This window comes from Gadus macrocephalus, chromosome 11 (assembly GCF_031168955.1).
Source record: "Gadus macrocephalus chromosome 11, ASM3116895v1".
Taxonomy (NCBI): Eukaryota; Metazoa; Chordata; class Actinopteri; order Gadiformes; family Gadidae; genus Gadus; species Gadus macrocephalus.
Genome location: NC_082392.1, coordinates 4199762 through 4222438, shown reverse-complemented (window position 1 = coordinate 4222438; position 22677 = coordinate 4199762). Strand labels below are relative to the sequence as shown.

Sequence of the window (22677 nt, the reverse complement as noted above, 5' to 3'; positions counted from 1 at the left end):
GACAGTGAGGACAGTCTTGGGGTGAGGTACAGAGTAAACAGGGGTGGCCCGGAGGTTAAGAATGCAACAATATAGCATCTCTGAGAGTATGTGTGACAGCGCGCGCGCGTGCGCGCGTGTGCGTGTGCGTGTGCGTGTGCGTGTGTGTGTGTGTGTGGATAGAGAGGGGCTTGAGGCAGAGCCTGTGTGTGTTCATAGGGGGGGGGGGGCCAATTGTACTTGTGGACATTAATAGTGTCTTTGTAGGATCTGTGCAAAGTTTTATCCTTTTTTCCATTGTCCCATTAAATCCTTCGGACCCCCCCCCCTGCACTCAATTGAGCAGCACAACTCCCTCTCCAGCCATCTTTTCTTACATGTCCCTGCCTTACACTACTGTATCATAAAGCTCTCCCTGTGACACACACACACGCACACGCACACACACACACACAGTTGATTCTCACACTCCTCCATTCTGTTCTCCCCGGGGATCCCAACAAGCTTCTGGAAAAGTGCATTCAGCAGAGCCTTGGCAACCCCCATTCAGCCACAAACACCCCCTCCTTACTCCCCCCCCTCCCCCCCCCCCCCGCCTCTCCCCTCGCCCCCTTCAGAGACTCCCATCTCGTTCATTCTTCCTACCCCAACACACGGGGCAATGCATGCTATCACACGCACAAACACATGCACACATAGAAAGTCTGACTGCGTCCCTGCACATACACAGGGGCGAGCGCAGGCTAAATGCATGCAAGCATACCCACACATGCACACAAAACACAGACACACACACACCCTCCCCCTCTCTCTCTCTCTCTCTCTCCAACACATGCACACACATCTACGCTTCCACACACACAGAGCTCCTTTCTTCAGCCGCGGAGAGCCTTAAGACGGAGTGGTCTTTGCTGTTTGTTCACTAAACTCACATAAATACGCCGACCTGAGGGGTGGAGTCAGAGCAGTGTGTGTGTGTGTGTGTGTGTGTGTGTGTGTGTGTGTGTGTGTGTGTGTGTGTGTGTGTGTGTGTGTGTGTGTCTCCAGTGTGTTCAGCGCTGAGGTGTTTGGAAAGTACAGGGACATTCAAAGGGCAAAGGTGAGAGAGTGAGAGAGTGAGAGGGTGAGTGAGTGAGTGAGAGCGAGAGAGAGAGAGTGAGAGAGAAAACAGGACAGTGTGCGGGCACACATGTGTGCGTGTGTGTTCCTGTGTGTGTGTGTGTGTGTGTGTGGGACAGATTAAATGACATCAAGACAGAGGAAACATGACGGCTACACACGAGATTCCTCACCCGTTTCTTAAACTCGTTGAGCTTTGTCGAGCCCCTGATAGATTATCTGGAGTCACCACCACCACCACGGCCATATCACTGCAGATTTAGACTGGCCTAAACTGTGGCAGATTACGGTGCCTTGTTTACCAGGTCCCGCGTGGACGCTTATGACCCCACCGCGCTTGGAATGTCTGACAAGGAATCTAAATTCCTCAAGGATGAAAACAAGGGCTGTCATCCCGTAAGTGTGTCGTGTACGGAATCCCAGTCACTTCCTGTCATGGTCTAAATATCACGTCTTTTTTTTTTTTTATAGGTGGGAGGGGGAGAGCTCTTTCGGCCACCCTGACCGATGAGCAATGTCCTAACAAGACAGGGCGGATTGGCAGACAAAGGTCACATGCAAAACCCTCTGTAACAAGCTCAAAGTGCTTGGGATGAAACACAATCCAAAACAAAACAAGAGGTTCACAAAGCCATGAAAACACAAGCACACCTGTACATGCGCTTGTGCGCTCCACACACAAGCGGCATGTGGTGGCCGAACGCTGGAGGGTGAAAGGCAAGACCAGCCACAGGCTGTATAAATGGAGTTATAAATGGCCCTCCACCGCGCGTGAACCACAACATTCTTATGGTGCGGCATCGCCAGTGGTCTTGTGCAGCCGCGGCAGCCAAAACAATAGCCTACAGGATGTTCCCGTGTGATCGACATGGATAAGGAGAAGGATTTTGCGTCTGTGTCTGTTCTCCGAGCTCCAAGCATGGAGTCACTGAGCGCGGGATCTCAGAGAATTTGACACGGCTTCTCCGTCGGGTAAGGTTAAACAAAGACATCTGGTTTACACAGTGAAACTTCGTGTTGACATTTTGAAAAATAGATCAATCCTACAACAAACACAGGGGTGTTTTAGAGACATTCTCCAAGATTTCCAGCACAAGATCTCAAATGCCGGATTGTTGATTATAATGGTTTTAAAGGGCAACACCAAACAGAATTATAAGGGTAGACTTAAATAGTTCAGTTATAAATTCAAATAAATAATTAATCCTTGTCCACATCTAAGAGAGTTAGTTAGTCAGTTCAATATTAAGCAGAAAAAAAACAGGGTACAAACAGTCCAAAGCCGGTCAGGAAAAACAATGCAAAACCCAGCAACTGTGATGCAGTATGCTGTAGGAAAGTATTTTTTAAGGAATCTTAAAAGGTTAGCACATAGCCCATATTCATAGAATGACACAGGAGCTCTGGGACTCTACAGGAAGTGAGCGTTTCCTGCAAACAGAAGCTTTTCAATGAACCTCGTTCTACCGACTATTACCTAATAACAACTTCATAACAACACCTCCTGTCAAATAACCTCATGCAAACACCATCACCTATAACCTCTTAACAACACCACCTACACCTTCAGTACCAACACCCATCGCCTCATAACACCACCATCATCTATAACCTCATGAAACCTCCACCTATAGCATCCCAACACTGCCACCTATAACCTTATAACTACACCTCCTTTCATATGACCACATACAAACACCTCCACCTTCAACCTCTTAAAAACACCAGCTTTAACCTCACACCAACACCACCGATAACTTCAACCGTCAGCTACAACACCACCACCACTGGTCACGATTATCTGACAAACCCGGGTTTCATTTAGCATTTGTGTCTGGTTTGACCTTCTTGCCACATGACAACAGACATAGCATTAGCATCAGTGTACAGCTAATGTTTGATCCAATTTCCCGAAACCAAAAGAATACACGGAAAAGAAAAATAGGCAGAAAAAGAAATAAGAGAAAACTTAAAATGTCCTACCGGAATCAGACTGCGTCGGGGACCGCTCCTCGTCTTCCCCATTCAGGCAGAACATGAGTGGTTCCTCACAGTCCTGAGCAGAGGAAGATGGAAACAGGGCCCCACTCAGCCCCCTGAACACACGCCTCCACCACCACACAGAGGCTTTTCACCCGGCTCACCTTCCAGCAGCACCATTAAGTACAACAACATTGGCCTGCCGCTGGCTGGTGACTGGGCGTGTGTCCATGGGTGTGTGAGAAATACGCAAGTAAATGTGGGACACTGAGTCGTACAGGTGAACAATAATTTGTTGTGTGAAATGAAGGAGGGAGGGAGAGGGAAAGCGAGAGAAAGAGGACCAGTTGACCAACGTAAACAGATACTGGAGGACGGACGGTCAAAGATTGCGCGCGCACACACACACACACACACACACACACACACACACACACACACACACACACACACACACACACACACACACACACACACACACACACACACACACACACACACACACACACACACACAGAGCAAATAAAAGTCAGCTATTCAGTGGTGTGTGCCAGGTGCCAAGTCTGACACCTAAACAATGAAGGTGAAAGAATACAGAGCACTGAACCTCATAGTGAGTCACAAGTCAAAGGCATATTAAAGCCATTGACCTACACAGAGCTCATAACCTTAAGCCCGTTGAAGAAAAAATGTCATTTAAGAAAGGGTAAGACTTTATATCACAGCTTTACTAAACGTGCACTAAACAGCAGGGTTAGAGTCAGTGATAGCTGTTGGTCCTGCCCGGGACATTTTCCAAGGTCATCGATTGCTTTGAGAATGGAATGGAAAGCCACAAAGAGAAAGTGCTTTCTCACTTCTAAGCCATGCAAACGTAATATATATATATATATATATATATATATCACATCACATGTATTCAATGTCATACTCACATTTCCGGCCGAGGCTGAGATATCTTCGCTTACATAGGGACACATACCTTTGTTGAGAAAGGACATACAAACAGTCACATGAAATCACGGAACCAACCAACAGTCATAAAATGTAAAGAGAGGAAATGCTTTTCGTTTCAAATTAATTTCAACAGTGTTCTATGAACTACTGTTTTCTGGGCCTGCTGACGTGGAGGAAGGAAAGCAGGTATCACTTCTTGATTAATTTCAGAACCCTGAGGGAAGCGTGCTACGGCCTCCGTGGCGGTTTACTAGCTTGTGTCTGATAGATCAAAGAACACGGTGTTTAATGTCCCAGCAGACCGAAAGCACACACACACACACACACACACACACACACACACACACACACACACACACACACACACACACACACACACACACACACACACACACACACACACACACACACACACACACACACACACACACACACAGCTCTCTGGGTGGTGGTCTGGGATCACTTGCGGAGGAGGAAGAGGAGGGCTGGTGGGAGGAGGAAGAGGACTCGACCCTTGAAGGATGCAATCTTTATAAAATAATCAAGTAAACAACAAAAAATAAAAACATGCAAGGGAAAATACAGAGAGGGGAAGGGGCAAAGAGAAGTGGGTGACGCACGGGGGGTCGGCGCTGTAAAAGGAGTGGCATTTTCCCGACAATGGCGGGCCTGTGCCTTCGTGTGATACCGTAAAACATGCTTGTTCAGTGGCCTGCCAGAGTAATGCCAGCTGGCTCTTCGCTTGCATCCTATTGAGAGAGGGAAGGGGAAACAACCGTCTTTCCCGCTGGGCAAGACATACGAGATGTACTGAAGAGCGTGCACACATGCAAACATTTGCAAATATACACTAACTCACATGCGGGTTGAATCAAAAGTGTTTCAGAGGAATAACGTGGAAAAACAGGGAACTGTCCATTCAGTGCTTTGATTTATTTTCCATGGCCTTTGAGTTCCAAAAACTCTCAGCAGAGGGCAGTATTGTTTTGAAAAACCTCTTCAGTAGAAAAAACCGTAGACACACAAGGTAGCACATTCAAGGAAACGATGGACAACCCATTTATGCTCAGCTTGACCCCATAAAGCCATCAAAGCAGGGAAAGAGAAATGTACCATTTTCTGCAGGATTGACCACGCTTTCTTCCTTCTCTAAGACAGTCCCCGTGCTCATTCTCCTCAGTCCTCTGATCTATGCGGGAGATCAGATGGTGATTTTAGTGAGTATGCAAGGGAAGGAATCGGGTTTACTATAAAGAGATTTGGCGAGTAATCTGCTCTTTGGGGTTTGAATAAAAAGCAGACTAAGGGCCGAAACACACCAAAGCAAGAGGGTAAAGCGTGGACCTAAAGCGGATCCACCTTTAGTCGCCTCCCAAGTTAATCCATCTGCACTTCCACATCGCGGGCTAAGCTGAAGAGCATTGCGTAGGCCTATCAGTGGAGCGCGTTCTACTTATTCTGCTTCCACCTGGCTTTCTGATGCGTTGTTTTACAGCTGATCAATTTAAACGGCCTGGACGAGTGAGTCTGCGGGGGATTTAATGCGAAAACTCGTGAAAGTTCCTCTGCGCTCAATGCTTGAGCTCTGTTGTGTTCGGGCCTAAACAGGGGTACCCACTTTTGATTTGAGAACATTGTCATACAGCCACAGTGGCAAGACCATTTCTGGATATACTTCCAGCCAAGAACTGCAAAACACACATCTGAATATATATTCTAGTTCCCATTCTAAGAAGAAGTCTGGGTCCGTTAGTAGACATTTTGGCTACATTTATAATAATTAACTTATTTATTAGGTCTTTTTCTTTATACACAAAATTCTCTTTCAAGAATAACAGGATGTTATGTTGATATACTGTCTGAAGACTGACGGGTTTGTCGTTTTAATTTCCCCAGATGTGCTTCTAGGTATGTAGGATTTAAATGAATCCAGGATGGCAGGGGCTTGGGGAAGGAATGACTAGGGTTAACATGTTACTGTCAATATCTTTCTGACCACCAAGAAATAAGGATCATGCGCATCGTCTGTGGTCTTACTCTTAATAACAGCAGAATTTCCCCATCCAATAGGGCTTAAAGATGGATCCAGGAATCAAAAACCAGTGGCCACTTTGCTTATTCTCTCTATTCTCAGAAACCGCATTGTTTCTGAGTGATTTACGGTACTAAGTGCTGAGGCCAAACATCAAACACTGCTTACCACTTTATAGTTTCTGCCTGGATATCGGCACAAAGAAAATCAACAATTAAACATAAAATTAGATTTCAGTAAGAAGTCGTATAAGCGCTTCAATAAAGTGACTTTGAACTCTACACAATATTGAAATAAAGCCCGTTATAAACTTGCGGACAACATGTCCTCAGGATTTACAGTGTTAACATTGAGTTATAGCCATGCTTTCCTTTCTTTTAAGCCTATTTCAGCAACCAATCAGGGCCACATCGGTCCCCATGGCGACCATCGGGGGGCAACTGACCTCCTTGAGGAAACGGTCGTCCCGGAACCTCTCCCGGAGGAGGAGGATGTCTGCGTGGAGTTCTTGCCGCGAGTTCCTCCTGCCGTTCTGTCGGACCGTGAGGGACAGGTTACCCGTGGCGTGGCAGAACCTCAGCAGGCGACCCGGGCCGGCCCACACCTGGGTCAGACCGGCCGGCGGCGTGGACAGAGGGTTGGGGGGGCTGTTGGTAAGGCCACGGGACGTTTAAAATGGGACAAGACACGCTGTTTTCTACCAACACGGCTCAGAGAAGAGAATACTGATGAATGTGCACGCTGTGAACAACCGAGCGGTCTGCAGCATCAACTCATGAGGATGGGGAAGTTTGTTTGTGTGGAAGCAGAGTCTATGTTTTCCGACGGCAAATTCTTCACAACACGAGTACGAAGCAGTACTGTATCGACTCCCCTGTAACACAAACCCGTGTAACGCTATTGCAATAAATGATTGCAATAACGGAGGCTTGTTGTAATGAGCGATAGGCCCAGTATTAAAGGCACCCAGTGCAACTTTTGAGGCTTAAAAATAAACATTCAATTTTTTTACACGTAATAAGTTTCAATAACTCCATACCATTACATACCGACATTTAAGCAGCAAAGATGAGACGTCGTTGTGTGGTGAGAACTGATACAAAATCGATAACAACAACAATGCCGCCATTTTCTTTATTTTTTGTAACCTACAATAAATAAAGCAGTCAATGGAAAAATGGCTTCTCCCCACCGGCGATTGTTGTTGTTTACGATTTTCTATCAGTTCTCACCACACAACGACGTCTCATCTTTGCTCCTTGAATGTCGATATGTAATGGTATGGAGTTATTGAAACTTACTACGTGTAAAAAAGACTAGAAATTGAATGTTTATTTTTCATTGAATGTTTACATAAAGTTGCACTGGGTGCCTTTAAGAAGAAAAACAAAAAAACACCACATTCAGCCTCAAGTGAGCTGAGCTCTGTCCTTGACTTATAGCGTTAACATTGAGCCCAGTCGGTTGGACACAGGCTCAGAGTTCCTGAATTTGACCGGTGTTACGAGCAGGTGGCTCACAGTACATTGTTGGTAAAATGTAATTGACAATTGCGAAAAAATCTAGTTTCTCTATGGAAAAAGAAGGCTGTCATTCATATTCGCTAATAAGGATATGAAGTCACAACCGGGCTCGGTTGTGACTTGCATCACGCATGAGTCATCCAGTGTGGACTGGACTGCATGAACCAGGAGACCGTAGAGCTTGCAGGGTTAACATGTTCTCCCATGTTCATGAGGGTTTTCTTAATGTTGTTATGTAAGATTTGTGCCCATAGACATAACACCAGATGGCCCACGATTAATCCCAGACGGGAAATTTCGGTGCAAATGTGCATGTTAGGCTTCACAGCAGGACACTATACCACAGAGCAAAAACATGAGGTTTTTTTATGCTAGGTTGAAACCAACCGCATGAAAACAAGATTTTAACGGAAGAAAATGTTAGGACAAAACATACTTTTCGAGCAGGTCCTGGAGCTCGGCGTTGCCGGCCAACTGGGCGAGCTGCAGGGGCGTGACGCCGTCCTCGTTGGGAAGAAGAACTGCCATGAGCCCCCCCGGCTGACACAGCAGGAACTCTGCCAGCCGAACCAGGCCCCAGCGCACTGCCAGGTGGAGGGGCGACTCTCTGGGACGGTACGCTGGTGGGGGGGGGGGGGGGTTGAATGAGGAGGAGAGGAAGGGAAGGAGGATGAGGAGGGAGGAGGTGATGGAGAAGGGGGGCTCAGGGTTTAAGGAGGGGTGCAGGAGAGGAGGAGGGGGGAGAATGAGGTGGAGGGGGGGGGAGGAGGATGAGGAGGGATGGAGAAGGGGGGAGGAAGAGGAAGGGGACAGAGGAGGGGGGGGTGAGGATCAGGGAGAGAATGGTGAGTAGGGGGATGGAGGAGGAGGAGGAGGTGGAGAGAGAAAGGTGGAGGGGGGGAAGAAAGAGAAGGAGAGTCGAGGAGGAGGAAAGAGGAAGAGGAGGAGGGGCAGGGGGAAGGAGGAGGAGGAAGAGAACAAGTTCTGTTAACACCTTTTTTATGATACTGTCGACGACAACCAACATCGGCACGTGGCAGATTCCATTCCAATCCATCCGCTCTTGTTCCCGTTTTGCTCTTTGCCTTAGATACCTCTGCTCAAATGATCCACTGCAAACTCACTAAAAGCCTTTAAATAATAGCAAACAATTTATTGACCTATTTAGGTAAATAAAGCAAATATGTGAAGAATAGAAGAATCTCTGGTTTATAAACATACTATGCAAAGAACAGTGTGGATGCTCATCACTTTACAAAGAGCAAATACAGTATTCAAGTAGACTCCAGCCGTATCAATCAGCGGAGACAGCAGAGTGATGTCACTGACAATGTTATTCAATTAAATTACTTAGCTGCTGCCATTCATGAGGAGACGTTGAGATGTAACAGACTGCCACAACAATATTAACACAAAATCGTGTTTGTCATACCCTTTTTTTTTGGTCCAGCACAGCCACCCAATGAAACCAAACAAAACGGCATCTTACGAATAATCAGCACAGCTCAGCACACAAAAAAAAGTTCCCATGAACACAGTCTCACACACACACACACACACACACACACACACACACACACACACACACACACACACACACACACACACACACACACACACACACACACACACACACACACGCGCACACACACACGCGCGTTGAGCTCCCTCCGCCGACCCCTGGGTTCCTTCCAGATGGAGAAGCATTATTAACCACATTACACTCGGGTTAATTGGCAGTGACAAATGTAAGAGAGGCCGACACGTGACCGCAGCCACTTCCGATCGCAGCCCAGCGAGTGGAAAAAAAACAAAAGAAACTGAGCCGGGGAGGAGAGAGCCCCCCGGGGGGCCAGGAGAAGGGGAGAAATCAGGGGGAGGGAGTTGAAGAGTTCACCGTCCGGGGACAGTGGAGTCGGCTCCAAGTTTCCGATTGCTGCAGGAGAAATGAAGGCTGCGGAGAAGCCTGTGGAAATGTACCTCTGTTCAGCCCACCTCCATCCTCCCCCCCCCCCAGTCCTGCCCCCCTCCACCCTGTTGTGTTCTATGCTCCCTGACCAACTGCACAACGTGCTCCGGTCCCCATCACCATCTCCAACTTAGACAACGATTAGAGATGGGTAAGAGACAGCCAACGTTCTCTTCGGAAAAAAAAAAACAGTATCAGCGCAAAAGCCATTCACGTGAACAAGTGATAAGCTGTTTTTCGACCTCACCCTCTCCGCTGAGGCTGCCCAGGACATTCCAGCTCTGAGGGATGTCCAGGTTGGCCATGGCCAGGGCAACCAACTGATCCATAGCCCAGCGGCAGCTCCTCTGGCCCAGGCGGAAGATGCTGCTCAGCTCCTTGTGATCCATGGAGCTGAGCCGATGTCCGTGGGTCACAAGGTGCTCTGCCAGGTCCTGATGGTGATGCACATCATGCACAATTAAATGGACTCAGTGTGTGTGTGTGTGTGTGTGTGTGTGTGTGTGTGTGTGTGTGTGTGTGTGTGTGTGTGTGTGTGTGTGTGTGTGTGTGTGTGTGTGTGTCATCACTACATACCTGAGCGTCATCTTGGACGTACTCAAGAGTAGCTCCTCCCAGGCAGGTGAGAGGTGTAGTTTCGGAGCACAGGTATGCCTGGACAGACACCACCTCAGCCAGGTTGTGTCCTGCACAGAAACAAAAGCGTCACACCAAATCAAAAGGCAAAAAGGGATCCCTTCTCTAGCCCTAACTCTGGATAATAAATGCCGATAAATGCATTGTGTTTACAAAATATATGCAGTATTGTGTATAGGAACAAATAGCAGGGCAAAAAACATCTGTCTGTCTGTTAATGTTATCTAAAATGCTTTATGAATACCCGGTTCCAGTGCACACAACTCTCCAATGTAAAGTGGTATGTTCTGTTCAGCCTCCAGACAGGCTGAGTGTTGTCATGTTGTTTATGGGGCTCTAAGAGCTTCCCTTCTGAGAGGAAACTGATAAGATTCTGTCCCCTAAGAGATCTCAGACTCAAATATGTGTGTGTGTGTGTGTGTGTGTGTGTGTGTGTGTGTGTGTGTGTGTGTGTGTGTGTGTGTGTGTGTGTGTGTGTGTGTGTGTGTGTGTGTGTGTGTGTGTGTGTGTGTGTGTGTGTGTGTAAATACTTCACTTGCCCTCATTTAGCAAGACATGAAGGTATAAAACACACTGACGGTGAAAAAAAAAAAATCACTGAAGAATGTTATTTTTGTAAATATTTTTTTCAAAGCTTGTAAATTAGAAGTGGTGAGTGCAGACAGAAAGTCAGTGAAGGCGAGGGCTAGGACAATGGTCGGGGTTTATCCTTATTTTAGCCGTAATAAACTACTACTGGAAAATGAAACGATGGAAAGAAAGACTAACAGGGCGACACCTTTACCGAACACAAACACACGCAAACACACCAGGCACTATAAAGCAGAGCATGACATCGCTCAGAGCTTTGATGAAGTGGAGCAAGGTGGACCCTTCCAGAACAATGAAGACCTCCACATCTCCAGGCATTGCATCTAGACCCTCCAGCAATGCAAACACCTTCGCCTGGCCCTGCGGAAAACCACACGTTTAAGAGGAAAAGAGGTAAATAATAATAATAATAATAATAATACATTTAATTTAGAGGCGCCTTTCAAGACACCCAAGGTCACCTTACAGAGCATATAGTCATCATAAATCGTTTAAAAAAAACAAGACATTGTGGAAAAAATAAATAAATAAACATGATAAATAAGAAATAAATAAAACAAAAACAAGACAAAACAAAACAAACAAACAATCAAAACAGTGATCAGTTAGACGTTGTGTGCGAGTTTGAACAGGTGAGTTTTGAGTTGTGACTTGAAGGTTGTAATGGTATCTGACTGTTTATAGGTAGTAGGAGATAGGAGAGAAAAAGTAAGCCTCATTGTTACAGTGTACACCAAATCTCCTGGCAGCAGGTATTGAGGAGCCACAATAAGACAACCCTCTCAATAACAACAGGAATGCTAGTGTTGAACACAGTGAGGATCTCCCATGATCCAGACACTGGGGATTCTCATCCCCATCTCATCCTCCTGAAGGCTGATCGGAGATTTACGTTGAGGAGATAGCAGAAGATGATAAGGATAAAGAGAAGATTGGTCCAGACTTTGTTTCCAAATCCATACAGTAGGCCATGTCAGGTGTACAGGATGATAACTTGGGAGGCTGATAATTTTCCATTAAAAAAAGTTACCTTTAAAAAACTATCGTGCAACATTCTTATTTTCAAATAGCAATACCCACCAATGAAGCTATGAAACATAAAAAGGGTGAGGGGGATAAATATACCCACAATGTCTTTACACACAATTAGAAATAAACCTCTTTAAAATTTATCATCTAATTATGTGATGCATTATATGATCTTGTAGTGCAATCATTATTGTTGATACATATACTGTGTGTGAACATACAGCATACATCTACAAAAGCTGTGCAAAAATTAATCTACAAATAGCCCTAAATGGCATGTATATTGTGCCTGAGATTTATAGCCTTTGGGATAAGCTTTTCTCTGCATTTTGTGTTAATCTCTCGCTGCTTTCTCCTGCTGTTTTTTTCCCTATACTAAACCCAAACAAATGGAGTTGATAAACTTATCTTCATATCCAATGAACTAGATTGGGTTAAATTTACTCCACAAAACTGTTAATGTTTTGTTTTGTTTTTAACCTCAATGTGTGAAACTCACTGAGTGACCATCCATATGATTTGGCTAAAACTGGCATTAAAATAAAATGCAATGCTGCTTGGAAGAACTGGATGCAACTCCATGATTAATCGAACAAAGTAGGACTTTGATCTTTGCTTCAACCTAAAACAATTTTTGAATGCCAATGTTTCCATCTTTGCAAAGAGCTTTGGCCAAACTATTTGAGACTACAACATAATTGCAAAATGTAATACAACTAACAATAATGGGAAATATGAGTCCTTTCAACCCTTTCAAATATCACCTTGGGATTAAAGGAAACGGTTATTTATTGACTGGAAATAATAGCAAATGTCTAAATGCCAGCGGCATTTGTGCACTGATAGAAAACATTATATTTTGCAAACCATTGAACACTTATCCAGCAACATCTCAACTCAACATTATAGGCCTACGGATCGACTGTTTCTTTTTGATCCAGTCCACCTGAACAGAAATCCGATATCCGTTAGATTTAATTGAGGGCGTAAAGTACCTGAACTGAAGTGATAAGGACATTTAAATACATTTCCAGATATCAAAAGAGATCGGCGAATGTCTAAGTTGTATACTATTTACAGAAACAACGTAGGCTACTTACATAAAGAGGAACTTTTCGTCTGCTCAGCTCCATCTTCACAACGAAAGACAAACAGCAAGAACAATGAGTCATAACATTGTTTTAGATTCGATTGAGTTGTATGTTTGTAGAGAGCGCACTATCACGATTGATCCTGGACTTTATAAGAAGATATCCTATCAAAGTTGCAATTAAGCACATCTGCGTGCAGTAGTTCAATTTTTTTTAATTTAACCATGACATCTCTTCTGTCCACCTGTTTATTATAAGGGGTCATTTCATAAACGGGACAAGACCTCATCGATCTTTAACCAGCGATCCTCAAGGCGGATAAGGAGGATCGGCTGGGGATATTAGTCCACGAAACCCAGCTGTCCGTTCATTAGTAAATTAAACTAACAAATGGACAAAACAAACTAAGATGAGATAACGTCCGTATTGGTAAAATGGAAAATGTAATCTCAAAGTAAATTGTCTGTGCTTTTAATCAACTTGGAAGTTACTAATAGACCTGTTGCTTTTGACATAAAATGTGCATCAAGTATTAGGACAGTGATTTCTGATACTACACACCATATCATACAATCTTAAACATACAGGCTTACCTTATTTTTAGCATGACATGGTTGGAATTCAAATAATGTGGAAATGTCCTTAGCTAGACCGTATTATCTGCACCACCTCAATATCTTGCAGCTATCGGTTAGCTACTGTACGTCAGGGCTGCGTCCAGTCTGGTGGGACTTCGAGATGAACTTCTGTAAGACCGTGAGGATCATACCATTTCGTTTCTAGTGATAAGAAATGAAAGCCTGCCTCAGAGTAATTATGGATTTTTAGACTACAGCGATCTCTAGTGGACATGGCAGTGAGCTATCAAGCTAAAGAATTGGTAAATGGACAACGATCGAACACACAAACACACATCACGTCCTATTACATCGTTTTAATCCCATCTTCTTACAAAAACTTTGGAATATATCATAATACAAGGTAGATATCAGCAAATCGATATCATACTATCATACGATATCATACAAATCGATATCATACTAAACATTTACAATGGAAACTCAGACATTTAGTTCCCATATAAGCCTCACTCAATACCAAACATCCAGAAAATGGCTTATACATAAATGTATGTATACATTAAGAAAACATGCCCTTTGTTGACCAATGTGGCTTCATAGGTTTTGTGTTAAAACGTCAACAAAGTGTATGGAAATGTTTTTTTTCATGTAGTTGATGTCCATGGCAGGTTCTATCACATCATTAAGCTTCCTTCCGTTTATTAAATTCTCTGGCACTGATGTCCTGATTAGGTATTCCAGAGCCTTGGTCCCACATCCTCTCATGATGCCTGTATTTCTGGCCGATGAGGGATCCCTCCCTTGGCCAGACCATTGGCCCCGTCACCAGGGAGGGTCACCTCCTTCCTTGGGTGGGCGGAGGCAAACAGCACGTCCAACATTCCCAGGACCTCCATGATCTCCTGCTGGTACTCCGTCTCCTTGTCCAGCAGCTCCTGCAGACGCAGCAGTTGTCGGTCCACCAGCGACGACATGCCGACGGTGGACTGATAGATGTCCAGGAGCATCTCAGCCATCGTGGTGAGGGTGGCAGTGAACCTGGTGTCAACCAAGTTCCTAGAGTGGTGAAAAGGAAGAATACGAACCAAAACCCATGAATCACAAACAGTCAGCAACAAAAAGACGGACACATTGGCTGAATCCTAAAAGTGTTAAGCGACCTCCAATACGTTGAACAGAACAAACTGTGGATTATCATATTTTTGGCTCCAATATTGAACCTAATAAAGAAAAAAAAATTGGGAAGTATTTGCATTGTCTTACATTATGACAAAGCTCAGCAACTGGCAGAGCTCCTTTTCGTCTCGCCCTGCCAGAGCGTTCTTCAGGGTTCCTCTTCTGTCCAGCTCCTTGATCACAGCCATTGGGATCTCAGATTTCCTGAGTCTTGTCCATTGCTGCATAATGGACCAGTAGAATATATTTAGACCATGGCATCAGTGTGTACAAGGAGGTTGACTAAAGTAATGAAATATAGGACCCATCTGTGGTAAGAACAAAATAATACAGTGCTTACCTCCATAGCTTCATCCAATGCCTTGGACACATTAAACTTCCTGAGCAGTTTGTCATACTTGGCCAAATATTGCCTTACTGGCTTACTGACCAAGTAATCTTCCTGTAGATAAAACACACGTGAGAATACTGGAAGGTGGAAGCGATGAAGTAATGGTTAAAGGGGTAGATCGGAATTTTGGACATAGGGCCTGATTCCCAAGTTAGCCTTGGTGTTCTTCATCATTGGAGACAGTTTAACACATTTCATCCAGTCCTTCTAGTTGCAGAGTTTGCTCCTGCTAGACTAGCGCACGGCAACGGGCCATACTAGCCTGCTAATAAAACAGCCTTACCCACTCCACAGTACACCCAAGGTCAATTAATTATAACGCCAGACAATAGAGGCAAATGTCTGTGTTGATAGAATAATGTTAGAAATAAAACTAACCTTGCATCGCATGAATCATCGCATTTTGACTTTCTCAGCAGCTCTGGAATTTAACCTAGGTATCAGTCCGCCGCTGCCGTAACCTACTACCAGGAATATAACCCTAGTGCTGAGTTGGTTTTATTTCTAACATTATTCTATTAACACAGACATTTACATCAACAGTCTGGCGTTATAGTTGATTTGCCTTGGGTGTACTGCGGAGTGGGTAAGATTGTTTTATTAGCATGCTAGTATTGCCCGTTGCCGTGGGCTAGCCTAGCACGAGCAAACTCTGCAACTAGAAGGACTGAAATAAATATGTTGAAAAGTGTCTCCAATGATAAAGAAAACCAAGGCTAACTTGGGAATCAGGCCCTAGGTCCAAAATTCCGAACTACCCCTTTAAAGAGAAATGTGAATTTGGTAGTGAAAGGTAAAATATGAAAAGAAAGGTAATTTGATTCTGGAAGATCCTCACCTGTTTAGGAACATAATTCTTCCCCTTAACAAAAATGCGATATGCTGGCTGGCGCTTCTGCTGAACTGCACCCTTTGAATCTTCAGGGGTCCTCTTGTGTTTGATACTCAGAATGCCATTGGTCATTCCCACGACAATGGACTCGTCGTCTGGCTAAAAATACAAATAGTCATATTAATAAACACAATGCATTTGTATACTGCTTTTCTAGGCTCAGCATACAATTTAAGTGTCTAATGCATACAAAACTGTATGTCAATGCAATGTTAACCCAGATAATAGGATTAGATAACAAGAATAGGAGGAAGGTTTATAGTGAAGTATAACTGAGTGAAGGATAGAGACACATATCCATGGTTTATATATACTACATCCCTAGGTCTAATTTCAATGCAGTTGGACTTGCATGCTCAGAGGGTAGTTAGATTCTTACAGCCAAGCCCAAACTCAGGATAGACGCGGCGTAATCGAAGTTGTGGACGACTTTGTAGTTGGTCGTGCTGTACACTTTCACGTGTCTAGAAAGGACGAGAAAATTGTTATTTGACGTTTCACATTAAACACTTACTTTAGGAATGTGATATTGTATAGAAACCTCTCCAAAAACACACCTGTCCAAAGAGGCGGACAGCAATCTCTGCCCGTTGCTGCCGAGACACAAACTGGTGACGGTTTTATGGTGGTTCTTGAGAGAAACAAGGGGCTGACCTCCTTTCAGAAGGTCCCACACTTTCACATATCGGCCCCCTGAAAGATGAGATATGGCGTCGGTAATGTTGTTGTGATTAGTGTGTGTGTGTGTGTGATGTAGATGGACGAAGAAGGAAGTAAGGCTGACAGGAGGCATATTAAAGCACACTCGGTACCTGCAGAGACCAGGAGTCCTTCTGAAGGATAAAGAAGAAGACTTTCCACAGGCTGGCCGTGGTCCATGTTCATCACACTCTTGTCAACCCTTGCATCAAACAGTTTAAGAGTGTGGTCATATGAACCTTGAGGACGAGAAAAACAAAACAAATCATTGGTCATAAGCGCATAATTGACAGCAACCCTCCTCACTCTGTAAGTTGGATTTTAGGACTGTATCAGACCATTAGGCAGGCCAAGTCAATACTGGTTCAAAACTGATCACAAGATTATCAGAATTGCACTGGACTGAATGGTGGATAGAGTGTGTGCAACAATTTGGCTACAAACTATAACCTGTAGAAAATAGGAAAGAACAAAAATGGTTTAACACAGAATCTTACCAGTAAAGAAGAGATCTCTGTTGAGTTTGCTTGTTATTCCACAGCGGATGTAATCTGTATGCTCTTTGTAAGAGGTCAGTTCAGCAGAGTTGGGGATATCCCAAAGCTTGCATGTATAGTCATCTGACCCCGTCAGGATCTGATAGCCATGCGAGGTGAAGTCAGCCACATGTACAGCCCTGCAAGTCGACACACGCAAAAACTATTTTACAATTCCAAACATGCAACATGAAATGTTTCTATTTGACAGCTGGCATGGTCAATTATTGAGGAATAATTATTCTGTACTGCAAAAATGTATTTTTATGCATTTAGGGTTTTAGAAGAATTAAATAGTGACAATCTTTCCAGTTACTTTGATGTTTATCCACTCACTTTGTATGTCCTTTGAACATTCTGATGGCCACCCTGCCACTGACATCGAACAGCCGAACTGCCGAGTCCTCGCACCCCGCCACAAGCAACTGGCCATCTGATCGGAACCTGCCGCTGTACGCTGTATCTTTAAATCGTGTAAAGGTCTTTACTGGCTCTTGGGAGAATGGTCCATATATGTGAACCTGTTGATAAAGTGTATCATTGAATGTTAATTATTGTGCAATTGATAAAAACATGAATGTCTGAAATAATGGGTAAGAATTATTATTTTTTTTTTAAACAACTGTCACAACAACTCAAACATAAGTTAATGGATAAAACCAAATAGAAGTTCACATACCCTTGTGGAAGCTGTTACAGCATAGGTGTGTGGCGCTAAAGGCGAGAAGTCTATACTTGTGATGGCTCCAAACTCTTTTATCTGCACTGGAGCCTGTCAGATAATCAATCAGGTGGAATGGTTAAGAATCAGCAATTGTGGTATTTATGCAACATTTATTCTAAAATCGACATTTCCTGCCCAAGGTAAAAGATAATATATCAATAAGCTCACCTTGTAGTTTTTCCAGTAGAGAGTGTCCTGTGTGACTTTCTCTCCCAACTTGGGGTACACCTGGATTCGTGTAGGTTTGAATGACGCCATTTCTTGATCCCGTGGTGAAATTAATAGAGAATAGACGTGTGTGCCTAGTTCAGCCCAAAGAAAAATAAACTTGATTCGTTATAAATTCAGGAGCGTAGACGTTGTGCGGATTGCGATACATTTTAGCATGCTAGCAACCGGACGTTAGTTAACGGTAATGACAAAACACAACATTTATATACCCAGACGGAAATAACTGGGTTGTACTCAAGACAAACATTAATATATTAAGCATACAGTATATGCAAATGTCTTACGTACGTAAAAGTGTTATTTTAAAAGTATCGACCACTACAACGAGCCAGCGTGTTCACTGGAAAATACGCACGATGTTAAACTACTATTGCTGCTTACCTTAGAAATGAATCCCGTAACTCCAAATTTTGCCGTGCCACGTTTTGAAGTAATCAGAAAGGTTTGACGATGAATTTAAAGATCACATTAAGGTACTCATTGTAATAATTTGTCACCATTTATTATCACGTTGGGATCCAAGGGAGGCAGCCATGTTAGTATCGTAAACACTTCCGCTTAAAACTTTATTGGTCACTGTCGGTTGACATGGACAGTACAGTTCAAGGCTGCAGAATACTGTTGCAAAAGAATAAAAGCCAAATTTGTAAAAATACAAATGCAATAATACAATGATTCCATATATTGAAAAAAAAAACAACCTTTTACTGCAATATCATCTCTGTCAATGGCGACTATAACAAAAATACCTTCCTAAATGTTATGGAATGGAACGGGGCATTAATAAAGAAATACTTAATATTACACACAGATGTTGTTTACGTCTATGTAAATTAATATTCGATTTTTAGAAGAAGAGCAAACACAATCCCAGCGCAGATGGTAAAGGTATCAATGATTTGGGGTTTCTCTATTGACTTAATAACAAATATAAATTAATAATATATTTTCTCAATGGAAAGGCAGACATTCGGCAGTGTACAATCCCGGATACAAATTTGTAGCATACGCATCTTGAAAAAATCGAGCTGCACTGTCACATAATGGGGAACGCACCGAAAAATGATTGGACCACCCGTGCACGCATAATGTGCAGGCCGTGCGCTGGTGTGCAAACTGTCCACCTATCTGCGTCACTTCCTCCGTTCATCCTTTCGTTCTGCTTCCGCCGACAGTGGGACCCGCGTGTTTACATACTCCCAGGTTAGTTCAGAGTTATATGGACTTTACATCTTTCACCGGGTACATAACTTATGCGTGTGATGAAAAGTAACGATTTTGCATTGCCCCGTATGTCCCAAAGTGGCGGAAACATACTAAAGTGCCTGTAGTCGGGATCAAATGGGCCGAGGCCCGACGCTAGCTTTCCAGTTAGCTCAGTTGCTAAAATCAGTTGAATAGATTTGAGAGCTAAATTTTCCAGCAGATTAAATCGCTCGCCTTCCCCATACAAACTAAAAAGTGACGGACGGTGGAAATGAGTTTCTCGTGAAACACTGCATTTGTCGTCCTTTATAAAGGGAGGCCATCACAATTTCAACATAATGGCCTGTGCCCTGCCCCCAATATGCATGTTTCTTCCAGACAGCTCAACTAAACGGGGGACCTCAAACAGGTGTGCTACTATTTTAGTGGTTGGAGCAGCTGCGTCCTACATTTTTACATTATATTTTCAACTACAATTTAGATTTATTTTAATTTCTGCTACACCAGTTGTGATACTTTATTCCGATTAAATGTCATTAAGGAGATTGAGTATTTGGACGTTTCAACCAGCAACCCATTACTTGCCTTATATTGAACTAACACCGAATTGATATTTTAATCAATTTTAAAGGGAGTGATTTCCATCAGAGGATATTTTGATTTGAACAAATATCAATTAAACTGCTGTGTTTGACCAAGTTACATTAAGGATTACCTTACTTTGACCTATCTTGTGGTTATTTTTTTCAGATGAAGGAGTTTATAATGAACCAGGAGAAGCTCGCCAAACTGCAGGCGCAAGTCCGCATAGGCGGCAAGGTAAGGATTAAAGGAGTATGTTTTGGTTTGTCTCTACAAAATGAGTGTTTCTTAAATGTTGCGGCTTTGATTTTTACAGGGGTCAGCCCGCAGAAAGAAGAAGGTGGTTCACAGAACGGCTTCAGCCGACGACAAAAAACTTCAGTTCTCCCTAAAGAAACTTGGAGTCAACAACATCTCTGGCATTGAAGAGGTACAGCAGCATATATGTCCCGTGTACTAATTTCACTCATGTCATGCAACATGTTTTCAGAAAACAATTCGGAATTTTGGTGTCATTGAGTTCCATATATGTGTAGTGTGGTCCTGACTAGGTTCTGTCCTTTCTTGTGTCCCTATAGGTCAACATGTTCACAAACCAGGGCACCGTCATCCACTTTAACAACCCCAAGGTGCAAGCCTCTCTGGCTGCCAACACATTCACCATCACAGGGCATGCAGAGAACAAGCAGCTCACAGAGATGCTTCCAGGAATTCTGAACCAGCTCGGGGCTGACAGTCTAACCAGCTTGAGGAGATTAGCAGAGACCCTGCCTAAGCCTGGTAAAGAAGATTTAATTGTATTAAGGCAATTTATTTTCGAGCTTTTTTTTGTCATATTTGTCGATATTCAATCAACATCCCGACAGCAATTTATAAATCAAATGAGAAATGTCCTCTATTGCTTTCAACGGCCTGGAACAACAGCATCCAATGCCATTAGGAGTGTTTTCTTTTCTTGGCAGGATAAACTTGTTTACTCTGATTGTTTTCTCCGATTTGTCTATCTTAGCTTTTATATTGTGGAGCTTGGGTCCTTGTTTGATGAATTAAAATGCTTCATATCCCTTATTATAGCAGGAGACAAGGCCCCCATGGTTACCGTTGATGAGGAGGAGGAGGACGACGATGTTCCGGGTATGTACAACCACAAATCACTTCTCGACTATCTTATTAATTTTAATATTATTTCTAAGGAAAAAGCTTAGTTGGGCTATTGATGGAACAAAGAACGATCTACCTTGAAGATGACTTCCATATAGTACCTGCACTAGATTATGGTGTCCTTTTTGTGGTTAAAGTATATTCCAATCTGTAGTCCTGATGGGGTGCTGTGGCATAGAGGATTTTTTAAATTTGAAATGTTTGGCCAAGTTATTTTTCTCAGGCTTAGGAAAAAAGGCTGAAGTGAATCTTGGCCCTCACCCACAGGGGATCGTAGTGTTTCAGTCTCACTGAAACACTGGCTTCAAACTAGAGTTGTTCCAATAGCAGTATCGTAAATTCCTCTGAGAAAAATGATCTAGAGTAAGTGAAATACATTGCTGTCATCATAATTGAGCCCTTCAATAAGAACAAGTGCTATTAGTTGTTACAATGCTACAATTTATATACTCCTATCGGCCGATACTCAAGTTCATCTCTTCTAACCATAATATGTACTGATTTAATGGAGTTCTTGTTAAGCCCTATTAATGGGATTGCATTCTCAGATTTGCATGCACCCATTTTTATTCTTGGCTAATTCATTTTCGGTATTTCTAAGCCCTTCATTTAAATTAGATTTACTATATGTTTATCTTTCCATTTCAGATCTTGTCGAGAACTTCGATGAAGCATCAAAGAACGAGGCCAACTAAGGAGAAAATACCACCACTTTTTTTTCAAGACTCCATTTGACAATGTTTTAGCTTTTGCTTATGGGTAACAGGGGCAAGTTGCTCTTGGCCGTTTAACAAGAACAATTGGGCAAAAATAAGTAAAATAGACCCTTTTTATGACAACTTTTAACGTATATCAATGTCTGATTTGCCTTATTCTGTTGTCCCTGTAAATGTCTTGGTGAACTGAATGTGCTGACCATTGTTCCTTCCCTTCTCGCTGTGATGCTGACACCAATGTGTTTATCACCATGTAATAAAGATTTAAGTTCTATCACTTGTTGGTTGAAATCTTTTGGCTGTAAATTAAAAAGCTTGTATGAACATGTGATGGTGTTAACAGGCATGGCATTGCACTCCTGAGTCCTACATTTAGGACAAACAACCAGGGAGAGAAATCGTGGATAACTGTCAATCTTAAATTCTTGACACATCAGTCCCTTATAGAGCAAAATTGTCCATCGGAGATTCGATAACATAATGGAACTATGAATTTGATATTGACCGGTTATCCTAGTGCCATGTAAATTATGCAAATCCGTCAAAGATGTGGAAGAGCATACCGGTTCCCTGTGTATGAAAACATTGACATTACGGCTAGGTGCAGAGTATGACTAATGTCAGCGGAGGGGTATTATCAAACTCATTTCAATTCATTCATGACCCCTTTTCTAATATATGGTTAGTATGATGCTTAACAGCATCACGGGTTACTTTTGGGAACCCAAACGGATTTGGAAAGATGACATTGATTCATTCAGTCGGTCTACCGTTATAGTGATTTGATTTTATTATATACATTGCATTATTATGCTGTTTTTACTTTTACAATTGACATCAGGTATGTTTGAGCCATTATGTGTCAATTCGTTTTTA

The 22677-nt window shown here is 43.1% G+C and overlaps 3 protein-coding genes across 3 annotated transcripts in view; 1 reads left to right on the top strand and 2 right to left on the bottom strand.

Moving 5' to 3' along the window:
* Positions 1-13649, bottom strand: part of LOC132467489 (rho guanine nucleotide exchange factor 28-like) — a 37817-nt gene extending 24168 nt beyond the window's left edge. Inside the window, 10 exon segments of the mRNA XM_060064810.1 lie at positions 3082-3154; positions 4014-4060; positions 5149-5224; positions 6513-6714; positions 8027-8210; positions 9807-9993; positions 10136-10245; positions 11005-11146; positions 12916-12948; positions 13500-13649. Of these exon segments, the coding sequence (XP_059920793.1) occupies positions 3082-3154; positions 4014-4060; positions 5149-5224; positions 6513-6714; positions 8027-8210; positions 9807-9993; positions 10136-10245; positions 11005-11146; positions 12916-12948 (1054 nt within the window). The 5' untranslated portion in view covers positions 13500-13649.
* Positions 13650-13825: 176 nt separating this feature from the next.
* utp15 (UTP15 small subunit processome component) lies at positions 13826-18713 on the bottom strand. The gene is made up of 12 exons (XM_060066071.1): positions 18518-18713; positions 18074-18207; positions 17861-17953; positions 17518-17702; positions 17143-17321; positions 16759-16884; positions 16504-16639; positions 16326-16410; positions 15893-16045; positions 15004-15105; positions 14751-14884; positions 13826-14543 (listed from the first exon to the last, which is right to left on the bottom strand). Exons 2-12 carry the CDS (start codon positions 18161-18163, stop codon positions 14249-14251), a joined length of 1578 nt encoding a protein of 525 aa, XP_059922054.1. The 5' UTR covers positions 18164-18207; positions 18518-18713; the 3' UTR covers positions 13826-14248.
* A 514-nt stretch (positions 18714-19227) lies between these two features.
* Positions 19228-22075, top strand: LOC132468342 (transcription factor BTF3-like). The gene is made up of 6 exons (XM_060066073.1): positions 19228-19339; positions 20093-20161; positions 20241-20354; positions 20503-20704; positions 20999-21058; positions 21734-22075. Exons 2-6 carry the CDS (start codon positions 20093-20095, stop codon positions 21778-21780), a joined length of 492 nt encoding a protein of 163 aa, XP_059922056.1. The 5' UTR covers positions 19228-19339; the 3' UTR covers positions 21781-22075.
* Positions 22076-22677: the final 602 nt, after the last annotated feature.